The 27,323-nt window shown below is 41.0% G+C and overlaps 1 protein-coding gene across 2 annotated transcripts in view; it reads right to left on the bottom strand.

Moving 5' to 3' along the window:
• The window catches only part of LHFPL6 (LHFPL tetraspan subfamily member 6), a 265,474-nt gene extending 242,970 nt beyond the window's left edge, over nt 1–22,504 (bottom strand). Inside the window, exons 1-2 of one of the 2 annotated variants that reach the window (XM_032150415.2) lie at nt 22,087–22,504; nt 20,033–20,591 (exon numbers count right to left, since the gene is read on the bottom strand). In XM_032150415.2, the coding sequence (XP_032006306.1) occupies nt 20,033–20,417 (385 nt within the window). In that variant the 5' untranslated portion in view covers nt 20,418–20,591; nt 22,087–22,504. Of the gene's footprint in view, nt 1–20,032; nt 20,592–21,798; nt 21,822–22,086 lie in introns of those variants that run through there. The other variant, XM_032150416.2, reaches the window with a different exon arrangement.
• Between the last annotated feature and the right edge of the window lie 4,819 nt (nt 22,505–27,323).

Below are 27,323 nucleotides of genomic sequence, written 5' to 3'. Positions count from 1 at the left end.
TCATGAACCCCAAATCAGTATCTTGCTCAGGTAAACACCTGAATTCAAAAGTTTCCAGAATACGTTTCAACAAGTCATCATTCAAATGCATATAAAAATTGTGACAGGTACAGGTTATGCTAAGAGGCCACATTCGGGGGCCAGGGGAGCTGACAATCATCTATGGTAGATGGTGCTCTCCCAAACCCCCACCAAAAACATTGCTCATAAAGTTTCCCAGGAGCTCAGGAAAGAGAGGATTCCCTCCAGCTGGGCAATCAGAGGAGACTTCATGGATAAGTCAACATTCAAACCAGGCCTTAAAAGGCAAATAGGTTTGGGGTCTGTGAAGAGAGGAGAGAAAGGTGAAGGGAACAGTGTTCAGCAAAGGCACAACAATGTTGTTCTAATCTTATGTAACCTCTTCTGTAGCGAGTGCACAAGAAACATCAGAAGATTCAGTGTGGCTAAAGTAGAATAAACAAGACGGGAGTGAATGGATGGTAATATGTCCAGGAGTGCCTGGGGTAACACTGTAGGAGGTCTTTATCTTACAGGGAGCAGCCAAGGTATTTTGCGCATGAAAGGGCCATGCTCACACCCAAGAGGATTACTCTGGCAGCAACATGAGGCTGCATAGGAGGGAGGCAGGTATGCAGGAAGGGAGCCCAGGCCAAGGACAGATGCTCTCCACCCACCACAAGTCTTCTGAGCCATTTTGAAACAAATGTGATAGTGCACCAGGACACTAAACAAGAACAATATTTAATGTCAGAAGGCTTTTTAAATGGTCACCCAGCAGGTCATGACCCAGCAGGTCACGACTCTTGTAACAGCATGCTTCCATAACATAGAGGTACATACTACATTAAGTAACTCTCTTACAGTAAATTCAAGACAATGAAATTTCTTGTCATTCTGTCAGATTCAGCTTCTAGTTTCAAAATAATTCAGTTTTACAGCACATTCTTCTGTCCCATTTCTGACATCAATTTCAAAAATTTTTTTAATATTTTTCTAATAATATACTTGTTACAGTTTTTAAAGAATTATATACAACCATCAAAGATATTATTTTCTTTTTATTTTGCTCAGTTCCCCTGAGGATCAGAAATGAAAGCTCTGAAACCCCTGAATTGAGCCCTAATCTTAGAAAATATCACTTCAACATACACCTGCAAATATCACTGGCAAGTTTCATTTTGTGAAGATAGAATAACGATCTAGCAATATAACATGATACTGAAGCTTGCTGTTGGTAGAATAACAATGGCATGTTTCTGAGGAAAAGAGTCTAGTGACCAAAGCAATGAATTTATAAACTCCTCAGGGTCACAGCCCTGTAGTATATTTACTTCTTTTGTTTCCATAGTACCTATCACAGTTTCAAGCACAAAGCTGCAGCAGAATCTTAAGATTAAATGAGAATATGTATACAAACATTTCTTGTATATTACGAAGTGCCATATTAAAAGTAGCTGGCATTAGTTGACTTAGAACTCTAAAGAACTAATTGTACTTTTAATTGGTCTCAGTGGTTATGCAAAAGAGATAAAAATACAAATTTATGAACAGGTAGTAATCAGTCTATAAACACATGAAAGCATATGGAAAGAGAGATGGGGAATTAAAGATGGGGTCTCACAGAAGGGACAGATGATATTTAAAATGCAATCAGAAGTAAGAAAACCCATTATGTGGTGACAGGTGTTAAAAAAAAAAAACTTGTCCAGACACTGAGAACATGCATAAGGATATCTGTATGGCATCTCAAATTATGATCTGTGGAGGTCAAATATATCTAGTAACACAGTGTATTTACCAGGTCCTGAATAAGAAGTCACCTACCGATAAGAATATTACAAGTTCAAAAATCAGCTAGCTAAGGAAATGCAATGGGAAAGCAATAGAAAACTAAAAGTAGATGAAAACAGAACCAAAGTCCTTTCTTTGTAGTTCTTCCTTTACAGTTCTTTATAATTCTTTACTGTTCTTTCTTAGTCTGCTTCTGTTCATTACGTTATCCCCAGTATCTAGAATGTTGCCTAGCACAGAGCAGGATTCAATAAATATTTATGTAACCAACTGTTGGTAATAGCGACCATTTATTGGGAATCTACTTTATCACACCTGATATTAGGTAACTTACATGCTTTTAAACTTCACAAAAATTCAGAGTTAATATTACTATTAAGACCTAATATTACTATTACGTCCTGTAAACAAAGGACCTGAGGCCAAGAGTCTGTAACTTGTCCAGAACCAGGAAACTGATGAGCGGCAGAATTTAACCCTGTCTGTCCGATCCTCTGTTCATTTGCTTTGCACAACAACACATGTTCATAGAGTAATGTGAACACACGAATAAAGGCAGTACTTTAAGACTTGCTAATACAAGAAAAAAGTACTGACACTTAATTTTGTTTACAGACTCAAGGAAACAGTTTTTTCTGGAATCTGACTGCATGTAAAATCCTAAAGCATCCCACATGGGGGGAAAATGTTATTCTAATCTCACGCTGTAAGTAATGCTACAGAAACAATCTGCCAAACCCTACAAGCCTAACAAGCTAAATAAGGAAAGTATAGAGAAATGAAAATATTTCCCTGGTCCAATATTTTCCACCATCTTAGAATCCCATCAGATTCAGATTTCCAGATCTGCCCCATCTGGACTGCAAGACTATTATGGTAAAACCACTCCACACAAAGTACAATTGTCTGAAATTACACTGAAGTCAAATGTACATCAAAAGGTGCCACACAGGGAAGAAGAGCTCACCGCTGTGTAATTTAATGAAACCTACTGAGCACCAAGGGCACAGACAGCCAAATTGAATTTTAAATGGTTCCTACCAGGAGGCTATAATCAGGATAGCCACCAGTGGGTGGATGAGATAAATGAACTGACTTTCTTCTACCAGGCGATCAAAATAGAATACCATCTTTATGCATGAGACCAAAAAAAAAAAAAAAAAAAAAGAAGAAGAAGAAGAAGAAGAAATTAAAATATTCAGCTTTCACTTCTCTTTTTTTTTTAACTACATGGTCACTTCTAGATTCTACTTTCCCCCAAAATATCTTTTGTTAATGAACATCATAATTATTTTCCTACTTTGATTTTTATTGCAATCTATTCCAGACCAAAAACAAATCAAAAAAAAGTGCTATTCCTATAAAGTACAGACTTCTCCATCATCCTGGTCCACCGGCGTAGTAACTGTTAAGCAGCTGGCACTATCTGAGGGGAGGCTGAAAATTATGATTAAAGTAGACACAGCTAGGAGCTTGCCTTTCAACCAGTCAAATGTAAAAGAAAATGTCAAAATTCAAAAGCCATGTGTTTTTAAGAGTAAATGAAGTAGTATCTACTCACGTGAAGGTTTTCAAAACACAGTTTTTATGAATCTATGTATTTTACCCTGATCTTTCTCATGTGCTCTATGCCCGGAGTTTCCAACTATCCATTTGGCCTTCCACCTTAAAGTCCCTGCAGAACTTGAACCAAAAGCTGTCCAGAACTCAACTCATCCCCTTGCTTCCTAAATCAGGCCTCCTGTAGACACATCAGTCTCCAAAAGCAGCAGCCTCATTCTAGGAGGCACACGGACTTGAAAATAGAGAGCTGCTACTGATGCATAATCTCACATGACAATCAGTTGCCAAGTCACATCGACTGCATTTCTCATCCCATCTTTCATCTCGCTCTTTCTGTCTTACATGTCCCAGAGTCCAGGGTCTCATTCTGCAAATCGCTAAGAAGAGGGTAACAAGACCCAACCATGTGAATTGTAGTCCAGTGAGACTTTTATCAAACTGGGGTATTTGGAGGGTAAGACCATTAAGGAAATCAATGCAGAGCCAATCCTATAAAGCAGGATCAGGGGAGAGGATGGAAATTTAATGATCACGTGGCTACCACAGCTAACCTCCAACCAATGGGAAGGCATTTCACAATGCAGGAATTTGATCAGTAGCAAAACATTCAAGAGATCTGAACGTACCCTTGCCTGGCCCTTTTGTGGGCGTGTGGTTTTAATGGCAATGCTGAAAATTCAGGAGAAAAGATTCAGGGTCTGCAGCTGAGTTTGGCTAAGGCAGACAGACGATGACCTTGTTCCATAGCTTACCCAATATGTGTATCTTACAGGATCTTGAGGATATCAACCAAACAGCAATCATCTTAGCAGCTGCATCATTCGTCTGTATAATTCCACACACCAGATTCTGAGCCTCCTGAAGACAGACATCGTCATATTTAAGTCATTATTCAACACAAGGCCTAGCATCTGCCATTCTGCAAAGTAGAAATTGGATCAAAAGCTGCAAAATTGAACTGGGTTAAAAGTATATATACAACAGCTTTTCAAGGAGGCCATATTATATTCTCAGGCAAAGAGCAAATTATTATTGCATTCTCTGTCAGGCACTTTGGTAGGCTCTGGAAATAGTGTGGTGATTAAAACAGACCTCTGACCTTGGGGAGTTACAGAGAAGAAAGACATTATACACCTAATTGCAAAAATTAAGTTATCATAAGCATACAATATTCTATGAAGAAAATGTACAGGATGCCAAATTCTTTTTTTTTTTTTTTTTTTTTTTGAGACGGAGTCTCGCTCTTTCACCCAGGCTGGAGTGCAGTGGCACGATCTCGGCTCACTGCAAGCTCCGCCTCCCGGGTTCACGCCATTCTCCTGCCTCAGCCTCCCGTGTAGCTGGGACTACAGGCGCCTGCCACCTCGCCCGGCTAATTTTTTGTATTTTTAGTAGAGACAGGGTTTCACCGTGTTAGCCAGGATCGTCTCGATCTCCTGACCTTGTGATCTGCCCGCCTCGGCCTCCCAAAGTGCTGGGATTACAGGCGTGAGCCACCGCGCCCGGCCTTTTTTTTTTTTTTTAAGACAGGGTCCTGCTCTGTCACCCAGGCTGGAGTGCAGTGCACAGTCTCAGCTCATTGCAACCTCTGCCTCCCAGGCTCAAGTGATCCTCCCACCTCAGCCCCCTGAGTAGCTGGGACCACAGGCACATGCCACCATGCCCAGATAATTTTTATGTATTTTTTGTAGAAACAGGGTTTTGCCATGTTGCCCAGGCTGGTCTTGAACTCCTGGGCTCAAGCAATTCACTGGCTTCAGCCTTCCAAAGTGCTAGGTTTACAGGTGTGAGCTACCATATATGGCTGGGTGCAAAATTCTAACAGTTGTACCTCCTAATCAAATACCTAGACACCAGTGTTAACTTACACGTTCAAACAATACATAGAGAAATTCCAGAATGACATTTTCTCTTTCCAAATTACAATAATGGTTACCTCTACCTCACAAGGACTAGCGTAAGTGAAAGAATCCAGGTGCCTTCCAGCCAACAAACCCTCAAGTTAACTCTCCCACGGTTTGCCTAAATGAACAGACTTCTCATGCAAGCAAGTATAGGGATAAACAGCAACTCCTGGTTCATACCTCTTCACCTCTTCATTGGCTTTTGATCTCATAAATATCATGAACAAATCCTCAATGCAAGTCCTTCTGGCCACTGCCTCCCTCTCCAGCTTCACCTGACCCTTCCTCCCTCGTGTCCTCTGGTCTAGCGTGCCTCGAAGGCAACTTGCTCCCTCACCCCCAAGCACCTTGTCCTTGTCTTGTCCCTGCTGTTCCCTCCCTGAGAGGCTCCCTCCCCTCCTCCTCCGTGTCAGGCCTCGACTAAAGCCTGACTTCCTTAGGAATGTCTTCCTTGGCACCCATCTAGGTCATGTCTGCCTGTGACATATTTTCTCTTTCTAATGTTTATCATGTCTGTAATTTTACTTTCATTTTGGGGAGAATTTGATTAATGTTTGTCTCTCTTACTAGATTTAGATTCTTAGTAGGCAAGATCCAGACTTTTCTGAGCAGCACTCTATCTCCAAGGCCTAGAGCAGAGCCGGGCACCTAAAATACATTTGTTGAATAAGTGAATAAAAACAAAGAACCAATGGCTGGGCACAGTGGCTCACACCTGTAATCCCAGCACTTTGGGAGGCCGAGGCAGGCAGATCACCTGAGGTGGCCTGACAAACATGGAGAAACCCCGTCTCTACTAAAAATACAAAAATTAGCCGGGCATGGTGATGCATGCCTGTAATCCCAGCTACTTGGGAGGCTGAGGCAGGAGAATCACTTGAACCCAGGAGGCGGAGGTTGCGGTGAGCTGAGAACACCATTGCACTCCAGTCTGGGCAACAACAGTGAAACTGTCTCAAAAAAAAAAACATTAATTTTTTTCTTTATGTTTTTATATCTAGTGTGTACCAGGGTAACTTCCTTTAAGACTAGAGTTAATATTCTTCTTTAGAGTAATGTTATGGTAAGTAATATTCTTACGTAGGCCTGACTATACAGTCTATAAAGGAACAGGTTTAATGTCTAGGATGATAATTTTCCCTTTAGATTGGGTAATGCAAACCCAAGTAAGAAGGGCAAAACAACAAAAACAACATTCCAACATATACCAAACTGCAGAAAATAATGACTCCATTGTAGTTCCCTTCTAGACATGAAGAGAACATGGAAAACCTCATACTTCTACCCAAGACAACTGTGCACACACAGCCAGGAAGAAGAAATAATACAGGGAGCTTGGATTGTTATGGGGAGCCAAATCTTGCCAAAAACGAGAAGTCTATGGTGACTCTGACCATGTACCTAGGTTCCCACTTTCCTGCCACACACATGTTGAAATGACAGAGTCCTGTAAGGAGTCCACCGCTTTATGCGTGTGCCCAATTGCACCCCACACCACCCCAATACAGCCATATGGAAGGTGCATTAGTAGATTACTGAGAGGGCAAACAGGATAATCTCATCATAAGATGGCATAAGAGGTATGTGCTTTAATACAACTTCTGGAGCTTGAGGGAATATACAGAAACAACTAGGAAATCCATGCCTCATACATAGTGAGTCTTGCTAAGGAGCACAATATCAAATGAGGATTATATTTTATCACAGAATCATAACATTTTACAGCTTACAGGCACATTGCTTTTCCCAAAAATGTGATATGGCAAATATATGAGAACTATAAATTACACTAGATTGACAAGAGTACGTTTTGTGTGTCATGGCCTTCAATGCAATTGGCTCTTGGGACATACCATGAGCATTAACTCATAGACAACAATCAAGGGATAGCTAGTTTATTTGCTTTACTTTAATACATAGCTGTAACACAACTAACATAAGCTGTGAAGGCAATCTATTAGGTCTCCAGACTAAAAGATCAATTTACTACAGGTAACTGACAGCAATTTTCAATGGTAAACAGGTTGATAAATAACATTCATTTATGTCTTTATAAGTAAAATATAGGTATAATTTAAAATATCAAATTATTGATCAAGCTGTTTATGTACCTCACTTCCGTTTCTATCTATAAATGCTCCCTGCCCACCTGTTTGCCCAATGAGACTCTCTGAGCCTCCTTTGGTTCTGAGGGCTGCCTGATTAGAGAATCATTCTTTGCTCAAATAAGCTATTAAATTCAATTTGTCAAAAGTTTTTCTTTTCATAGTATTATGTATCATGTGTTATGAGACATCCTTCTTGGGCAAAAAGGAAGCCATTAATGGCTATTGCAGGATGCTTAACCTAATAAAATTTAGGACATTTTAACTTTAGCTATGATTAAAATCTACTAGATTTTTCTCAAAAAAAATATTTGGGGCACCCTCACCCCATACCTCGTAGTAAATCTGTTTCCATTCCCTGAACTCCCATCAGATCTCTAGACTAATAAAATAAGAATAGATTCATTAAAACATGGAGGGAAAAAAAGAAAACATCAGATTGTTTATGAAAATGAGATGTATAAAATCACTCTTACATCTAATTATTGTGTGTATATATATATATATATATATATATATACACATACACAGCATTTCCTGCATTTTTAGGAAGAAAAAAAGAGTGTCTTTTTGTGTGAAGCAGTGAAGTTCAGTGACACTGTCGGCTGCTTTAATTGTCATCAGTATGCCCCTTTTAAGCCCCCAGGTGTGCCGGACAGTTAGTAACACATGCTTACATGCAGACCAATGTGCAAATGATTCTAAAATCAGAGATATGCACATTGTAAAGCTGTATAATAAGTCACATCTATATACCATGGTAACGACAATATTTACTACTTTAAAAAATAACCCACTGAAAGCCAAAACAGTTGTAATTTATTGTATTTTCTTTCCCCCTTTTCATTAACTTTTGAGGAACTAGAAAGAAAAAAAGAAAATGCTGGCCACTTATATAAACAGAGATATAAAATTACTGAGATATTCATTCATTCATCTATTCATCTAAAAATATTCATTGTGACAGCAGGGCTTGACCCTACTTCAGAAAATTCTTCAAAATCCTTTTCTTTCTGTTCCCACAGCTTCACTGAGATTCTCACCATCGCTGGCCGACATTGCTATAACAGGCCTGTAAACTGCCTTTCCTGCTTTTAGTGTTCCCCAAGCCAATCTCTGCTGCTCACTGCTACTAGACTATATAGTTCCTAAGTCAGTGGCACCCATAGCCACTCAAAAGCTTCAATTTAGTTAAGTACATAATCCTCAAGTTGGGGCCAGGCACGGTGGCTCACACCTGTAATCCTAGCACTTTGGGAGGCCGAGGTGGGTGGATCACCTGAGGTCAGGGGTTCAAGACCAGCCTGGCCAGCATAGTGAAACCCTGTCTCTCCTAAAAATATAAAAATTAGCCAGGCGTGGTGGCATGTGCCTGTAATCCCAGCTACTCAGGAGGCTGCGTCAGGAGAATTGCTTGAACCCAGGTGGCAGAGGTTGCAGTGAGCCAAGATTGCACCACCTCACTCCAGGCTAGGCAACAAGAGTGAAACTCCATCTCAAAAAAAAAAAAAGAATCCTCAGTTTGGAACATAAATCGGGGCCTTCATAACCTGACTCCATCTGTCCTCTCCACGTTAGTCCCTATCACATCACTCTCACCTCATACCTTGTAGTAAACCCATTACCATTCCCTGAACTCCCATCAGATCTCTTTACAATTCCTTGGCTTTGAGGACTTGATGTTCCCCTGTTTGAAGGCTGAGGAAGCTGTCTGCTCACCAGACCCAGGTCAACTAGCACCTCTGCTATGACACCTTCCCAGACACAATGTCACTCCTGCCCTGCACACCTGCAGCATTTTGTTCATACTCCACTGGACCCTGGACATTCCTAGATTAAACATCTGTGATTTTGGTCTAGTCACCAAGAATCCTATAAGTTCATAGCAAGACACAATCCTCCATACTGCCTTGGCAGCAGTATGAATTTGAATTATGTATTGTGTTTCACCCAGGGTCCATCCAGGGAAGCCAAAACCATCCTAGATATTTCAAACACAGATAATTTTGTGCAAGAAATTGGTTCTACAGATGACAGAAAAGCTAAAAGGCCAAACAGGAGCTAAAGAGGCAACCCAGAAAGTAGCATCAACAGAAAACTATTGCTGTCCAATAGGAGTGATATTGACAGAAGATGGCATTACTAGTGATGAGAGGACTGGGCTTCCTGACTAGGGTAGGATCATGTTGTGATTTTCTGATGAGAGCTGGGACCATGAAGGGCAGGGCTTTCTAGGAGGAGAGAACCATGCCCACGAAACTGCACAAGGAAATGCAAGAGAAGGAGAAATACCCTGGATTCTCCCAGTCTCCTTCTGTCTTCCAAAAGTGCCTCCCACTGGCCGGATGTCTAGGTGCCAGATGCTCAGCCTTCCAGGAAACATAGTCCTTGTGATTTACAGCCAAGCAGGGAAAGGGCGGGATGGAAAATGAGTGGCACACAGTGTGTGAAGCTGCTGAGCCCCTCACGTGGCTGCTGAGTGAGCCTCACCAGCTGATCCCCATCTGAGCAAAACACAGAAGTGTGTGTGTTACATTTCATGAGTCCTTGGACTGTAATTATACCTTGCATGTTGGTTTCCTCTATAAGACCGTGAGCTCAGCAACAGCAGGAACCCAATTTTTATCCCAACACGTAGCACATTATTTGACATACAGTGGGCACTGGATAAGTAAATGCCCTTAACCACCAGTCCCCTGGATCTACAACATACTTTAACTTGGTATTTCCCAAAGTTTGTTCTGTTGACCATTAATTCAAAGAGATGTTAATGCATATTACAAGTAAATAGGGCCCTGCCATTCCCAAATAAGTTTGTGAAACAAAGTGTTAAATAAACTTAAGCTGATTTGTTTATTGCAGAATTATTCAGAGCTGTTAAAATGTGCTTGAAGAGGGAACTGTAGTATGACACACCATCGTTTCAACATACATGACGACTAAATACTTTTTCCAAAGAACTAACATTATGCAGGAACCTCAGTTCTAAGGGGACATTGCTTAAACATCTTCACATTGGTAGCATTACTTCCTTTTATCTTTGAAATATTCCCATGAGGTACAGAAGAATAAGGTCACACCTTGTAGATACAAGTGTTGCTAATAAATAATTAAATCTAAAGAATACACCAAGTATTAATTGGATATATAAGGTGTCATTTACTATTCTAGTCACTGCAGTGCTAGAATAAAAATATAAGTCATAGTTCCTACCCTATTTGAAGAGATAAGAAAAACAGAGAACCATAAAATGAAACTTTCTTTTTTATCCAACAATATTTTTATACATGCTTTGTACATCAAGATACCTGGTGCTGTTTGATTATTAAAAATCTGAGACCCATGGAGGGTAATTATTTACTGAAGTGATAAGCAGGTCAGCTCTGGAGCTTACAATTTCAATTTCATTAATTCTAAGAGCAAATCACTAACTGGAATGACATCTACCAGATAATTTTTTTTTTTTTGAGATAGAGTCTTGCTCTGTTGCCCAGGCTGCAGTGCAGTGGCGCATCTCGGCTCACTGCAACCTCTGCCTCCCAGGTTCAAGCGATTATCCTGCCTCAGCCTCCTGAGTAGCCGAGATTACAGGTGCGTGCCACCACACCCCGCTAATTTTTGTATTTTTAGTAAAGATGGGGTTTCACCATGTTGGTCAGGCTGATCTCGAACTCCTGACCTCATGATCTGCCCACCTTGGCCTCCCAAAGTGCTGGGATTAATTACAGATGTGAGTCACTGCACTCGGCCCAGATAAAGAAAATTTTTTAAAAACTAGATCCCCAATAATAACTTAACAATATTAATGACCAGAAATGGGCAATGTTGTATGCAACCCCATGAGCCTCTAAAAATGACCATTTAAAAATCTCTGAGAAATTCCTGGACTTTTTTTTATTATGATATAGCTAAAACTTCCATTTGTTTCTACATTTTATTGATCCAGATTGATAAAGTAGGACATTATCCTTCATTTTTAAAGAAAGACACAAAGCCTTTTGTTTTGTTATTTAAGAACTATGTCCCTTGGAATTAATATTATCATTAACCTTAATAAACGGTTATTACAAAGGCTTCCAACAGTGGGTGTCTACACTAGAAAATTTAGCCAGCACACGATCGTCTGTTAAATAATTTTTAAAAGACAGTATGCTTGCTTTGGTCATATATTTTGGCATTCTCCCAAAATGGCCTCTCTATTACACATTACATTATTAATATTAACATGTAATATAAATTTTTGAATATTGGCAAAAAGTTGCTATATCATATTACAAGTATTTCTATCATACCAGAAGCATAAACTGAGGGCCAAAGAGACAATAAGAATATTCCATGATGTTGAGACTTATTCATGGTGAACAAAAATTCTGATTTCTAAATGTAATATAAAGTAGAAGTTTAATCAACACTTCTAATATTATGGTGATAGTATTCATAGCCTAGTCAGTAACTAGGTATAATGGTATAACTTTGGTTTTCATGCTCTAAAATTCAGTGTTCTCATCTGTTAAAAAAAAAAAAAATTAATCACCTGCTTCACTGAGGTGAAATGAAAACTGAATATGTTCTACAGATCATGGGTCCCTTCAGGGTGCAGGACCCGAATAAATTAGGAAAATATTGAATCCTATATTCCTCCCCATTTTATCTAGGAGATTGGCAATATGCATCAACACACCAAAAGCTCTGTGAAGTTCTGCTGCAATGAATCTATTAACTTTCCGAAACCAAGTGCTTCTCAAATATACTTGTCCCTAAAACTGTTTTTCTTTTTCCTGGTAGCACCTATTGGTACACCCAGGAATTAATGTTCCGCAGAACTCACTTGAGGCTGATGCTTCAAGGGAGCAACAAGATCAATTCTTGTGACATTCAAGAATAAAAGTTTTGAGTTGCTGCTTTTATTCTTTCTGATTATAACCAACACCCACAATAAGACACCCTTGCCAACCTGGAGAGTTCAAATACAGAGTGTATAACAGTGATGACTTTGTGTGGAGTGCAAATTGTATGCATCTCATGATACTTACATAGAATGATGTTAAGTATCATTGATATGTAAGTATGATATGATACACAGAATGATGTAAAGATCTCTTGAGTGTGGTTTTTGAGTTCTTTCTATAGAAATGTTTATGAATTTGCATTCCTCAGTTGGTTTCCTTTGTGACTAACAATTTGTTTTCACAAGATAGGTCAACAATTTGCATTTCAGTCTGTTAGTGAGGCTAACTAATCCATACTGACCATGGCCTCAGCAGTATCTCGCTATGGCTGTGTTTGCTGGTGGAAACTAAGGGAAGTAAGTTAAAAATCAAACAACTCTCTTAGAAAGACTCTACTCTGCCTAAAGTAAATGGAGAACTGAACCATGTCAAAAACAAATAATTTTAGCGAAAAAGTGTTGCATAGCTGCTAATAAGTCCAAGTATAATGGAAAACTCTATATCCCACTATTTTAAGACTTACTATGATTATTATTTTTACTTCAAAAATACAAAGTTAAAAAGTAAAAAACAGTAACTCAAAACAGGGAAAAACTGATAAATTTGGCAAAAAAGAAACTAGATCTGAGCCCACTCTAACAGAACATGTAGCAGCAACATCACATTGTTGCAGGATGAAGGAGGAAAAACACAGCACTGGGAATGATGGTGGGGTTTGCAATTTGTAGCTGGAGTCATACATCAAAATACAGTCCTCATCTAAGTATAGGATGGAAAATATTTCATTCTTTTTTATGAGTGTATATACAAGGCTAACCATCACCCAAGGTCAGCAAGCAATATAAAAGCAAAACCAACAATAAACGCATCTGTTCCTACACCAGTTCTGATGTTCTGCAGCTCAAATCACATCACCCCCAAAATGACCACTACAGAGGTAACAATGATTCTCTCTAAGCTTAACAGTGGTGTAAGTCTACATGCCAATACTAGTACAATATGAGGTTTTAGGCAAATAAAATTGGTTTGTATTTCTCCAAATATGGTCTGTGGACCATCTGTGTCTAGAACACGTGGGGAGTTTGTTCAAAGTGCTCCCTGGGCCCCACCCAGACCTTCCCAGCAGTCTCTCCGGGGCTAGGCCTTGGACTCTTTACATGGAATAAGCTCGCTGGTGAGTTTTAAGCCTACTAGAAAGCTAAAAGGATATTGTATTGAGGTTGGGTGCAGTGGCTGAGGCCTGTCATCCCAGCACTTTGGGAGACTGAGGCGGGTGGATTACCTAAAGTCAGGAGTTCAAGACCAGCCTGGCCAACAAGGAAATAGTCATTCTCAGTAAACTATCACAGGGACAAAAACCCAAACACTGCATGTTCTCACTCATAGGTGGGAACTGAGCAATGAGAACACATGGACACAGGAAGGGGAACATCACACTCCAGGGACTGTTGCGGGGTGGGGGGAGGGGGGAGGGATAGCATTAGGAGATACACCTAATGCTAAATGACAAGTTAATGGGTGCAGCACACCAACATGGCACATGTATACATATGTAACAAACCTGTACATTGTGCACATGTACCCTAAAACTTAAAAAGTATAATAATAAAATTAAAAAAAAAAAACACTGTCTCTACTAAAAATACAAAAATTAGCCAGGCATGGTGGCAGGCGACTGTAATCCCAGCTACTAGAGAGGCCAAGACAGGAGAATCGCTTGAACCCAGGAGGCAGAGGTTGCAGTGAGCTGAGATCACACCATTGCACTCCAGCCTGGACGACAAGAGTAAAACTCCATCTCAAAAAAAAAAAAGAATATTGCACTGAATCCTGATATGGAGAACTTAGAAACTTCATAGGAAAACATCAAAACAATAAAAATCTTTCTCATATTAAGACTTAGAAAACAAGTTTTTTTTAGAAAAACAGTATGTAAAAAACTAAACTGGTGACCATGACAATTTGGAAACACCATTTAAAAACACTCTTAGAATCAAACATATAAAATTTTGTGTTCTCTATATTATAAAAGATTTATTAATTTCTCAACATCCTTGCTTTTAACAAATCCTGAGCTTACAGTGCATGCTTTCGCTGGTGCTCACTGTCAGCTGCCTGCAGTGTATCTTCCTTTCTTTCCTTTTTTTTGAGACAGAGTCTTGCTCTGTCACCCAGGCTGCAGTGGCACAATCTCGGCTCAACTGCAACCTCGGCCTCCTGGGTTCAAGCAATTCTCATGCCTCAGCCTCCAGATTAGCTGGAACTACAGGCACACACCACCACATCTGACTAATTTTCATATTTTTAGTGGAGCCAGGGTTTCGTCATGTTGGGCAGGCTGGTCTCGAGCTCCTGGCCTCAGGTGATCGGCCTGCCTTGGCCTTCCAAAGTGCTGGGATTATAGGTGTGAGCCCGGCACGCATCTCCTGTTCACTCCTCCTGGCTGGCAAAGCCCCACTCCCACTGTTTCACCATGTAGGCCTCCATTTCAAGCTTGCTCCTTTATATTATCAGTGTTCGTGGTTGTGATGAAAGGCATGGTCTGTGGCCCTAGAAAGTATGACCACTGAGCAAGAGTTTATCATCTTCTTCCCCAAAGATGCTGAAGACCAGGAGATCTTTTCATTAGTTAAAGCTGATTTAAGTGCCATTCTACCTTGCAGGAGAAATTCAGAAGGACTGGCTCCTAGGGTGCCCTTCTGGCCTAATCATTCTATGTTTCCAAGATGCACATGACTGTACAGAGTTGGCCAAGGGATGTCCAGGACCATCCCTATGGTCTATAGTACAGTCTTCATATCTTTCAATTAACAATTTCTTACTGAAAATCCACTGCATGCAAACTTCAGAAGTTGTATTAAGGTCTTATTTTGAATACTTCATACATAAAATCTTGTGTCTCGTATAAGAAAATGATAAATAAAAGGAAATGTTATATATAGCGTATATATTATAACATATATATGTATGTATCTATATATATAATATGCATTGAGAGAGAATTCCAGACAATTTGTTGTGACAAGAACTAAGAGAAATGGAACAAGAATGTGCTAAATCAATACCAAACTACAGCGGTACACCCCTTTATAGTTCAGTTTTAGAGAGGTTTATAGCAGATTATGACACAACTACACTTTAACTCAGTTCTGAAAGTAAGCCATCTACCAGAAGTCTCATCTTCTTAAATAGGAAATGGTTAACTTAGAACATGGTTTTCAAGGTGTCTTCTCTGAACCAGCAGCAGCAGCATCACCTGAAAACGTGTCAGACATGCAAACTATCAGGTACTCTACCAAATCTACTGACAGAAATTCTGCAATCCTTGTTTTAAAAGGTCCCGCAGGTGATTCTGATGCATACTAGAGTTTAAAAACTGCTGGCTTAAAACTCAAGACAACTCACCTGGACCTTCTATCATAGGTTACAGTGAGCCAAATAAAACAAGAGTAGTTATTATAGTAATCTATAAGGCATAATTTAAAAAAAAAAAAAAGAGCCCTGCCTGCTTCCCCAAGTGGCCTAAGAAGAAGTCTCTACATTTCTTTAAATTAGAGCAACTGTTTTCAGTTAAGACACTGTCACAGAAAGCCACTATGCCCATTAATATGCCAACACTCATTATTTAGCTTATTACTCAGCTGTCACTTGGCAGAGAGCTTGGATATAAAGAAAAGCATAACGTGGCATATCATATGACAGGTCAGGTTTACAGCAAAGCAAGGGAAGGAGAGTCCTAAGCAGTCTCCCTCAAGGCATGAAAGACAGGCCCAGGTGGAACTCTACAGTAAGGAGACTCTGAAAAGGCAATGATGCTTTCATAACATAGAGAAAGGGATGCTCAAAGAAACATTCTGACATCATTACTGTCTTCAGCAGCACTTAACTATCAATTAGCGAGATAATATCTGGCTTCTTAGAACAGTGTCTAAGCAGGAAAGGTAATGGTTTACTGCTGATTAGCATTCCACACGCATTTCATATGTATATATGACTAACGATCAAACTAAACGTGGAATAATATAAATCTGGGACTCTCTTTGGTACTTCCTCATTACTGCACCAGCAGTTTCTTAAGATGAAATGTACACATTCAGATTCTGACATTTGCAAGCACCACCTGACAGAACTTACAAATACACTTAATATGTCTTTATAACATTCTTACGTGTATCATTTGCAGGGCATGTAAATCTTACTAATACGTGCATCAAAAAGTTTGATATTAATTTTTTAAATTCTATTAAAGTCCTTAATGACTAAAACGGTACTTGAAAGCACAAAATTTTATACTCACCAATCAAAAACATTAAAGCCTCTATTTTCTCCTAGCATCCTTACCATACTATATACATGTTAACATTTTTATTTTACATTGTATTTCCCACAGGCTTTCTACATGTCTTTTAAAAACTCAGTTGAGGGTGACTCAACTCACACTGGTTCTTTAAAGTTAGGACATAAACATACCTTATAACATGAAATGGAGATGGTGGCAATTACAGTTTCTGTACAGATTACCACAAGAAAAGTGATAGTCATTGCCTCCTTGAGGTATTCCTACTATAGGTAGAAAATATCCACGTATGGCAGCCCCATTTTACATTGCTCTATCAGTTGACAGCTGACATTTTAAGCTCTAACCAACCATAGCAAGAAGATTCAGAATTAAGTTTGACATTTTGTCCTTTAACTTGTTCCAAAGTACTGCAGGGGTTTTACTGCCTGATGTTATACCATATGTGCAAACGCTAGACACAGCAGGCGGGGTTAAGCAGGATGCCTCTGTATTTTGCCATTCTCCTGCTTCCTGTTGTTTTTGGAGCAGCCTAACTTTAGCTAAACATAACCCTCCTGGGCATATCATTTTTAGCAGGAGAATCTGCCTCATAGCAAAGTTCCCTGCATGTTGATTACATTTCTGAAGCATGGCAGTCTATGAGATTCATAGAACTCACTGGTTTGGCATTCTGCCGAGTCTTTATGAAACCCAACTCATCATAGGAAAAATTTATTAAAATAAAATTACTTACTGCATAAGTTTTTGTGAATAAAAACCCAAACAATTATGAAATGAACAAGCTACCTAGGGAATTCTTTTCGAAGCTTTTTTTTTTTTTTGTCATCTGGTCTCCATTAAGTAACAGTGATAAACAGCAGATTCTTGAAAACCTTTTCCATATTTCAAGTTATTTTTTAATTCTAAATTTACTGTTATCTTTGGTAGTGGGTATGTTTACTTGTGCCCTCGAGAGGTGAGATTCTGTAAAACCCTCTTAGATTTTACGTCCAGAATTATTTTTGCCAGTATAAGAAATATTTTTGAGAAATGAGAGAGTATCAGCTGCTACTAACAAATTTTATTTATCTTTTTTTATTTTATTTATTTATTTATTTATTTATTTATTTAGAGACGGAGTCTTGCTCTGTCACTCAGGCTGGAATGCAGTGGTGCGATCTCGGCTCACTGCAAGCTCCGCCTCCCGGGTTCACGCCATTCTCCTGCCTCAGCCTCCGAAGCAGTGGGGACTACTGGCGCCCGCCTCCACCCCCGGCTAATTTTTTTGTATTTTTTAGTGGAGACCGGGTTTCACCGTGTTAGCCAGGATGGCCTCCATCTCCTGACCTCGTGATCCGCCCGACTCGGCCTCCCAAAGTTCTGGATTACAGGCATGAGCCACCGCGCCCGGCCAGCTGCTACTAACAAATTATACTCTTAGTTTAATGTCAGTAACTCTTACCAAGCCAGAGTTCACGAAAAGTACACACAAAGAAAAAAACATGGTTCTTTAAAAATATATATAATTTCCCCAATTGTCTGTCCCCTTGGGTATTCTGTAAAGTAGAACATTTAGCTCTATATAATTCAAAAAAAATCTATACACAGCTTAGAGAAGGAACCATAAATCTCATGGGACTCAGATTCACTTCCTGTTGCCTTCCTTCATTACACATTTAAAGATAATCAATAAAAACTGATTTCTCTTTGTAAGCATTTTCCCGTTCTGCCAGAAATAATAGCAGGCCCTGCCCTAAGACGAAGGAAAAATGGAAAGTAATATTTACCATAAGAGGAGAAAATGAAACTGCCTAAGCATTTTTCCTGAGCCAAGTGAAACACAAACAGCAGACCAAGTTTATTCTTACAGAAAAAAATTTTAAATACTCTTGGCATTAATTCTATTCTTAATAGAATTAAATTTGAAATACTTAATTTTAAATACTCTTGGCATTTATTCTTAAAATCTATTCTTAAAATTTGTAAGTTTTCAAACTCTGAATTTACATTTCCACTTTCAACGACAACTTCTTTAGGTTTCCTAATAGTTTTAACTACATACCTGTGTAAATATACATCTCACATGCAAGACTTTTGTCAGTGTTAAACACTGAAGCTGTAAAGAGATGACAGGTAGGTCCCCCACACTGCCTCCCAGGAGGGACTAAGGTGCAAGACCAATGGGAAAAAAACCAAATGAGAACAAAGTTACATCAGTAAGGAAAGAATGGACAATTCTATCTCACTTCAAAACAAAACTTTCTATCACATTTCAAAACACAAAACTTTGCCACTTGCATTTTCAGCACAAGAATTAAATATTACTTAAAATGTTACTTGAAAGTTTTATATTAAATACTCTGAAATAATCCACTGGGGTTCTCTAATGTGGGAAGACCATCTCACAACTACTCATTTTTAATTTGTTTTTCTTCTTCTGGATTCTTCACAAAAGATGTAAGAAAACACCAAACGAGGGAGTAACAGACCTTTACTTTGTAATGAAGTTCCAAATACATTGTATAAGTTTTCCAGGCTTCCTATTTCCCTTCATTCTGCACTATCTATGGAGGTTGTCATATTTCACCAGAGTGGACTGTAAATCAGACAAGTTCAGCCAGTCAGGTTGAAGAATGGAGGTGAAAAGCACAGTGGAAAATACATAAAGTACAATTAAAACCATATGACCAAAGATATTGAAGCAATACTTGCTGGAGGAAATCCAAGTAAAAATCAAACCTTTTCTGGCATTAGTGAGACTATCCAGTCCATCTGGGACAAGCACACATCATTTGCTAAATATCCCTTTTCTTTTTTTTCCACAGCAAGAGCACCCAGGAAGGTTAAGATCTAACAAGGTAATTAAGTGGATAGCTATCTCTGTAGAATAATTAAGTTCATAGTTGTTATATAAAACTGATCTCTCATTTAAAATAGTTAACATTTATTTAGAAATAGAGTTTAAGATTGGGCAAGAGTAAATTTTGCATCCACCAAAGTGTATTAGAGGTTCATGATAACAATGTTGAATCAAAAACCTTTTCCACTTTTCTGTGAAATCTTTACCTTTAAAGACCCGAGGATTCCATGAAGACAAAGATAATCTAATTGTCTATTGTTTAACATAAAGAACAAGAAGCTATAAAATCCAAACTGTCACCCCTACTACACCTCAAACAACCTAGATGTTACTGTTTCACATAGGTGGCACTTAGCAGGCCAGTGATGTATACGTACAGAAATTAAGAACTCTTGAAGTTGTAAAGCAATTCTGACGATAATCTTGACTTTGGCAACCTATCATCAAAGCCATTCCAAATCTATTTCTCTTATGCATTCCAGGTGTCATTTATAATAATCTCAGTAGACAACTGAAACATAACTTTTAATACTGCTTTGGGATTCCAGTAAACAACTCAAGCTCAGCAAGTCACTTACCCCCAAGAAACTGAATTCCTCCAGCCACTCTTCCCACTGTCCTGGAGATGAGGTCGGAAACACAGCAACCCATGAGGGCAGTGAGCGCCACCAGGAGGAGGAGGCCACAACCCAGGCCGGTCACTATGGTGCAGATCCTCCATTCTGCGCTGGGGATGCCCTGGAAGGAGGCATAGCGCCCACATTCCTCCACCATCACCATCATCTGCCGACTCTCATCATGCATAGGATATGAGCACCTCCGGAAGGTACCGAAGGACACAGGCTTGCCCAGCTGTGATCCCCAGAGCCAGTACGGCATAAAGAACCCCACGCAGGAGGTGGCAGCACAAAGAAAAGACAGCAAAGCCCAGATTACTCCAGTACAAGTCAGGCTGGATGCCATCTTTCACCAGATAGGGCAATGAGGACCCCAAGTAAGTGTTCAGGGACTGCAGGAGTGAATGAAGGTGTGAAATCACCAGGGACCCACAGATAATCCACAGTTCCGTAATGCAGAATGGATCTTCAGTCTTACCGGGCATCAACTTTCCATCCTCTGTACTAAAGATGATGGTCCCTGGTAAAACAACAGGAAACATTAAAAATTAAAGGCATTAAAAGAAGTGATAACACTGTTTCAGCTAGTCTACAATTTTCAATTAATAAACATTGAGACTTGCCTCAACACTTTAAAAGTGGGAAGAACTAATTCTCTCTATGAGCTTCTCCATAACTCGATTTTTGTCAAACCAGCTCAAAGCTTTTTCATGTCTTTATCTTCTATAAATGTTTCCAAATTAACTCTGACAGCTATTTACTTAAAGAAACGCCTGATTTTTATTTGACAGGCCAATGAATTCATTCTATATAGTATATACTCACATTAAAAGTAATGTAGCATTTTCACTGGCAATAAACAATTAAAATAAAATGAACCGTGCCATGATTTCCTTTTTTTGGCTTTGCAAGTTCATGCTCATAGTTTGTTGCAACTTTTCTGTGTCCCTTTAAGGGTGCATTAAGTCTCTGCATAAGCCAAACAAACTAATTAGGATAATTTTTCACAATTGCAGAGTCTCATAAATTTAACAAGCGTTGTGGGCTGCGGAAGCACACACAGTACAGAACTATTACCAGACACTCTTTGTACTCATTCAGCAGCATTTCAGAATTTCTTTAGTCTTAACATCTTCTATTGTAAAAGAATGCATGTGTATGACTTATATTGGGTCTGCAGTTTTGATTCATTGCTTCCAACAGTTTTATTGCAATCATTTCGCACGCTGAATGATTGTCTAATCTGAACAGCAATCCATACTTCCCAGTATTCTACATCAAACCCCAGTCATCCAAATGATTCCAGGGGCATTTACTTCCACCCCAGCCTTTCAAAAAGAGTTCCTTAACCATTTCTCACACTTTCTATAAAGAAATGAATACAGAAGCACAGAGCCCATCCACCCTAGAGTTCCACCCCAGGACCCCTAACTCTAGCTTTCAGGGTCCATAGCAAATTTCCCCCTTTCTTCACCTCGCCCCTACCCGTTTTTTCCCTAACCACCGCCCATTTTCAGTTCTGGATGTCACTCAAAAGGGAGGTCCGGCTACTACTTTTTTCTCTAATTTTGTCACCTGCAGTCAGCAGCTGAAGTTGATCTATCTGGGCCATGAGGCTGGGGAAGACCAGCAGGGGGTGGCCTGGGGGCAGGGGGCCCCCATCTCCAACTGCGGTGAGGCGCCCTCGCCGAGACAAGCCCATATTTAGCCCCCTGCCATTGCCTCACCGAGCCACTCCACCCATGGAGACACACAACGATCCCTCCATTCTCAAAAGGGGCAAGAGGCATTTTCCAGCGGGTTCTGGACGAAGGGAGGGGATAAGGATGGGAAGGCAGCACCCCCCGGAGGCAGACGCCGAGAGCGGACGCGGCTGGCAGGGAGAGCCGATGGATCCGCCGAGCTCAGGAAGTCCGGAGCCCGGGAGCAGCCCAACTCTGGCTCCGGGGCAGAGAGGGAGCCCGGGAGAAAGCAGCGGAGCCCACGCCCACGGGGCAGCCGAGTGCTTTACTTACATGGCTGGCGGGCGGCTGCCTGCTTCCCTCCCGCGTCCCGGGCGCACACGCAACTTGCTGTCTTTCTCGGGCGGGAACATCCACGGGAAACCAGACCGTCCTGCCCTTCTTTGCCTCTGTCCCTAACAGCCGCAGAGCCCCGGGGCCCGACTTGGAAGAGCAGGGCTTGGCAGGAGGCGGAGGGTCTCCAGAAGCGGGCTGGCACCGGCGGAGACCCTCACTCCCGGCGAGTCCGCGGCGGAGGCTCTGGCGGGGCGCTGTGGCCGCGCGCGGACCCGGGGACGGCACGCAGAGGAGCGGATCTCCCTTTGGCAGGCGAGGCACGCACCGCCTCCTCCCCTCCGCTGCCCGGCCCTCCTCTTTCTCCAGTCCCCTCCCCTCGCGCCCCGGGGAACTCCGCGCAGACAGACCCAGGACGCACCGAGGACGTTCCTGGAGCGCCGGGAAGGGAGTGGGGGGCGCCCTGCGGCGCGCGGGTCCAGGCCCACCCCCGGGGGCAGCTTTCGCGGCTCCTCCCCGAGCCCCGAGCCCCCTCGCGCCCCCTCTCCCTGCGTCTCATTCAAAGCTGAGAGTGGGGAAGGCAGACGGACCGAGAAGTACGGGAGAAAGTTGCTTGTCTTCCTGGGTGACCCCGAGGGGCCACGGAAGATGACACACCTTGCCTGTTAGCGTTTTTCTGGGTTTACCGTTCGGGTTTATGCTCCAGTTTTCCTGCCGCCGTTAAAAGAAGCCGTAGACGGGAAGTAGGGCCTTAAAGGGTGGGTAAAGTGGCCCCTCTGAGATTTGAGGAGGCTTTTGAGAAGTGGTCACTCTGGAAGGCGGTGAATGAGGCGGTTGTGGACGTGGGAATTATAGCACAGCAGACATGGGGGCAGCTGCCTTTCCAGAGGGGCCAGGGAGAAGGCAGGGGCGGACGTCCAGCAAGCCTCTCCCAAGAGATACACTCTTTCAAAGGTCTCTCTCTCTCTCTCTCTGTCTCTCTCTCTCGCTGTTTCTCTGTCTCTCCCTCCCTCTCCCTTCACTTCCTCCCTCCCTTTCCCTTCACTTCCTCCCTCCCTTTCCCTTCACTTCCTCCCTCCCTTTCCCTTCACTTCCTCCCTCCCTTCTGCTCCATCCTGCCTCCTGATCACTTTTGCAATTTATTCCATGATTTGATTTCTTTTCTGAGAAACAACTGATTTTTAATTCCCCTCTGGACTCAAGGACTTTTTCCACTTGTCATTAGCACTAACCCCTTTAGAAGTTTAGAGCTAGATTCAGTAGATGACTGTGGGAGTCTCTGCTGAAGACAGTATTTTAAGAAGTATGCCATCTGGGAACAGCAAGTAGACAATTTCCCAGATATAGTTTTTGTGAGGTGTCTTTTTACAGGAGTTGAAAGTAATAAATTGGTAGGTATATATTTCATAGCAGATTTTCAGACTGCACCATTTTAATTAGCCATGATGGTGTACATTTTTCCCACAACGACAGCTAGAGATATGTGTTCTTTTATTATTATTTTGAAAGACCTTAAGTGATTGGTTCCAAGCCTTTTAAGGTCACAGGTTTTTTAAAAAATATGATGAAACTGATAAGCCTTCCAGAAAAAAAAAAAAATGCACAGACATATAAAGTTTTACCACAGCAATTCTGAAGAAGGAAAGGGATATTTGGCAAGGTCTGCAGATAATTTTGATTATCATAACCCATGACTGGGCAGTATTACTGGCATCTAATGGGTAAAGACCCGAGATTCTGCTAAATACAGTGCACAGGACAGTCCCCAAAATTACCTGGGCCAAAATGTCAATCATTTGAATGAAATATCAGGTGGTTTCCCATTCCCTTAAAGCCCATCCGTGAATCCCATATTCAGAATCCCCAATTTAAGTGTTTTTGTTTTTGGTGTTGTTGTTTAGTTTAAGTTGTTTTAACTCTTCTCTTAGAAATCACCAGTTACTGGGCTCAGTGACAGCATAAGAATGATTGGTCTGACTTCCACTTAGGTACCACACCCTCAGTTATTACACAGAGCCTTCATATCTACATAATATGATGGTGGAAGATATGATCATAAAAGACAAAATAATAATAGTGAGAATCAGAGTCACCTCTATACAACCTGCGGGGGAAATTGCTCTCACTTTCTTAAGTTTTAAGCACTTCAGCTGGCTGGAGAGATACTAATGATAATCGTGGTTACTACAGATTGACTCCTTGCTGTGTGCTGTGTGTTAGTACATTAAGGTCTCTATTGATTACTTATCCGGTCCTCGAAAAAGAAAAGAAAAATTATGAAGAAGGAACAATTATTATTTTACCGCAAGGATAAGAAGTAATTTGCCCAAGAATTTACAGCTAAAAAATGACTTTAAAAAAAATCTCATTATTTGCATTCTATTAAGCCAAGTAAATGCTATCACAGAGATTCTGCCGAAAATGAAAAAAAAAAAAAGTGATAGAAGAGGCCAAATTTTTAAAAATCTTTTGGGATGCAGCATCAATTATTTGTGAAAGTATAATACTGGGACTCAAATTTCTAACTTAAATAAGTGAATTTAGACAAACGGTGATCTTTCCAAGCCTAAGTTATCTCATTGTAAAAAGAGATTGGAATAGATTATTTTAATTTTTTTTAAGCTCACGACTTCCAGCATCATGGTTATATGGGTCCTCTTATCTTTGAGAAGGAATTTAGAGATCATCTAACCTTGTTCAAGTATGTAATTTTACAGCTGACAAAACAGAGGCTCAAAATTCTTCCAGTGTCTTACCCAAAGCTGAGGCTATAATCCACATATCTTGATTTCTCTTTCTTATTATCTTACTAAACTATAAAATCTTCTGAATTACTCCTTACGTTCTTCCATGCACACTTTGTAAGCAAAATGCATTATAATTTATTTAAGCCCCTTTGCATTAGATTTGTACCTTTAAAGGACCATTAAATTACTTCACAGCCAGAAGTTCCCACATAGCAGATGCCACTTATAACACCTATTCCAGGTTTGGGTTTCCAGTATGTTTGGATAGTAGTCTCATTGAGTCACAAGATGAGATCATGAATGCGACAGTATATGGAAAGCTATAAAGTGTTTATGACAACACTCTTGGTTGGCTACCCAGTATTAATTCACAATCCCCTCTCCCTTCTCACCAGATACTCTTCTAGCATCCCTTAAAGCAAGTAATGGCCACTTGATCCTGCTCTAGCCAATGAGTTCGCTAAGGAGGCCTCTGGGGAAGATTGTATTCTCTGATAAAATAAGGAGACGTGAGAGAATAGTTCTCTCACCACCACGACTGTCTTCAGGCACATTCTTGAAGGATGAGGTGTTTAGAGCTCTAGCAGCCTTCTTGTAACCAGGTAGGGGGTCACAGAGACATAATCCCAGTGATCTAACATTGTAGAGCTTCTCACCTCCATTTGAATTATTTAAAAAGTAAATTATAGATTTTTAATATGGTTTAAATCACTATGAGTTGAATTGTCTCCTTTTAGTAGCTAAAAGCATTCCTAATTGATAAAGCATGGTATAGATAAGACATTTTCAATGAGAGGAAATATACGTCAGTGAACATTGTATCTCAGTGCTGGGCAATGTAGGCAGATACTCAATAAGCAAACAGTAATTGTGGGATTTAATGAACAAATCAATATCATTGTGATTACTACCCTTGTTCTAATGCAGCCTACAGAGTGGGTATTTAATTTTTAAACAAATGGTATGCTATGTGAAATTAGGGAAGGAGCATGATAATGAAACATCGAGAACATAATGAAATCAATCACTTCTGACTACCGGAGAGAGATTGGAAAGGGATTTAGTCTGTCCACAATTGTGGCAAACACTACAATTTGGCTGATATCATTTCCAACTCACTTCTTTTACATTGTTATCTCCTATGAAAGCAGTGAAAGCTAAAATCTCCACGTCCCAGCCTCCCTTGAAATTTGAGGGGCGATGTGTGTGTTATGATATATATTAACTTTTGTCTACAGTTCCTAAATCCCAACACCCATAGCCCTTGTTACAGTATTTTGTTACAGTGTTGGGTATGTTAGGCCTCAGGAGCAGACCTCAAGAAACAGAACCTCTCTAACCTGCTTCTGCTCTCCTTTCACCTGCCCCAAAGCAGGACTCTAATCTTTCCCCCTCCCTTCTGACTGTGGGTCTTAGGACCCTCCTCTGAGAGGGACCCACCCCATATCCTGAGGAAAGGAATGGTGACATCATGAAGCTTCCATAAAAACCCAAGAGGGCAGGCTTGGCATGGTGGCTCACACCTGTAATCCCAGCACTTTGGGAGGCCAAGGTGGGTGGATCACCTGAGGTCAGGAGTTCAAGACCGAGCATTGCACTCCAGCCTGGGCAACAAGAGCGAAACTCTGTCTCAAAAAAAAAAAAACAAAAACAAACTCAAGAGGGCTGGCGCGGGTGCCTCACACCTGTCATCTCAGCACTTTGGGAGGCCGAGGTGGGCAGATCACCTGAGGTCAGGAGTTCAAGACCAGGCTGGCCAACATGGTGAAACCCTGTCTCCACTAAAAATACAAAACTTAGCTGGGCGTGGTGGTGTGCACCTATAGTCCCAGCTACTCGGGAGGCTAAGGCAGGAGAATCGATTTAACCCAAGAGGCGGAGGTTGCAGTGAGCCAAATCGCACCACTGCACTCCAGTCTGGGCTACAGAGCCAGACTCTATCTCAAAAACAAAACAAAACCAAGAGGACTGGACGTGCCTGGAGGATGGTGTGCCCCAGGAAGGCATGGAAGCTCCACACCCTTTTCCCCATACCTCGCCCTGTGCATCTCTTCATCTGTTTCCTTTGTAATATCCTTTTATAATAAACTGGTAAACATAAGTGTTTCCCTGAGTTCTGTGAGCTGCTCCAGGAAATTAATTGAACCCAAAGAAGGGGTCATGCAAACCACAACTTGAAGCCAGTTGGTCAGAAGTTCTGAAGGCCCAGACTTGTGACTGATGTGGGGTGACAGGGGCAGTCTTGGGGACCGAGGCCTCAATCTATGGGATCTGATGCCATCTCCAGGTAGATATTGTCAGAACTGAACTGGAGGACACCCAGCTGGTGTCTGCTGCAGAGGTGATTGCTTGTTTGCTGGTGGGGAAATATCCCATACCTTGGGGTCACAGAAGTCTTCTGTGCTGACTGTTACTGTGTTGGTGTGAAAGCAGAGGAAAAACCTGGTTAGAGATTCCAGAAACACTATGTGATAGTTCTGGCCATTGAAG

This window comes from Hylobates moloch, unplaced genomic scaffold, assembly GCF_009828535.3.
Source record: "Hylobates moloch isolate HMO894 unplaced genomic scaffold, HMol_V3 SCAFFOLD_4, whole genome shotgun sequence".
Classification (NCBI taxonomy): Eukaryota; Metazoa; Chordata; class Mammalia; order Primates; family Hylobatidae; genus Hylobates; species Hylobates moloch.
The sequence above is the reverse complement of the archived record's forward strand: the minus strand, read 5'-3'. Positions and strand labels throughout refer to the sequence as shown.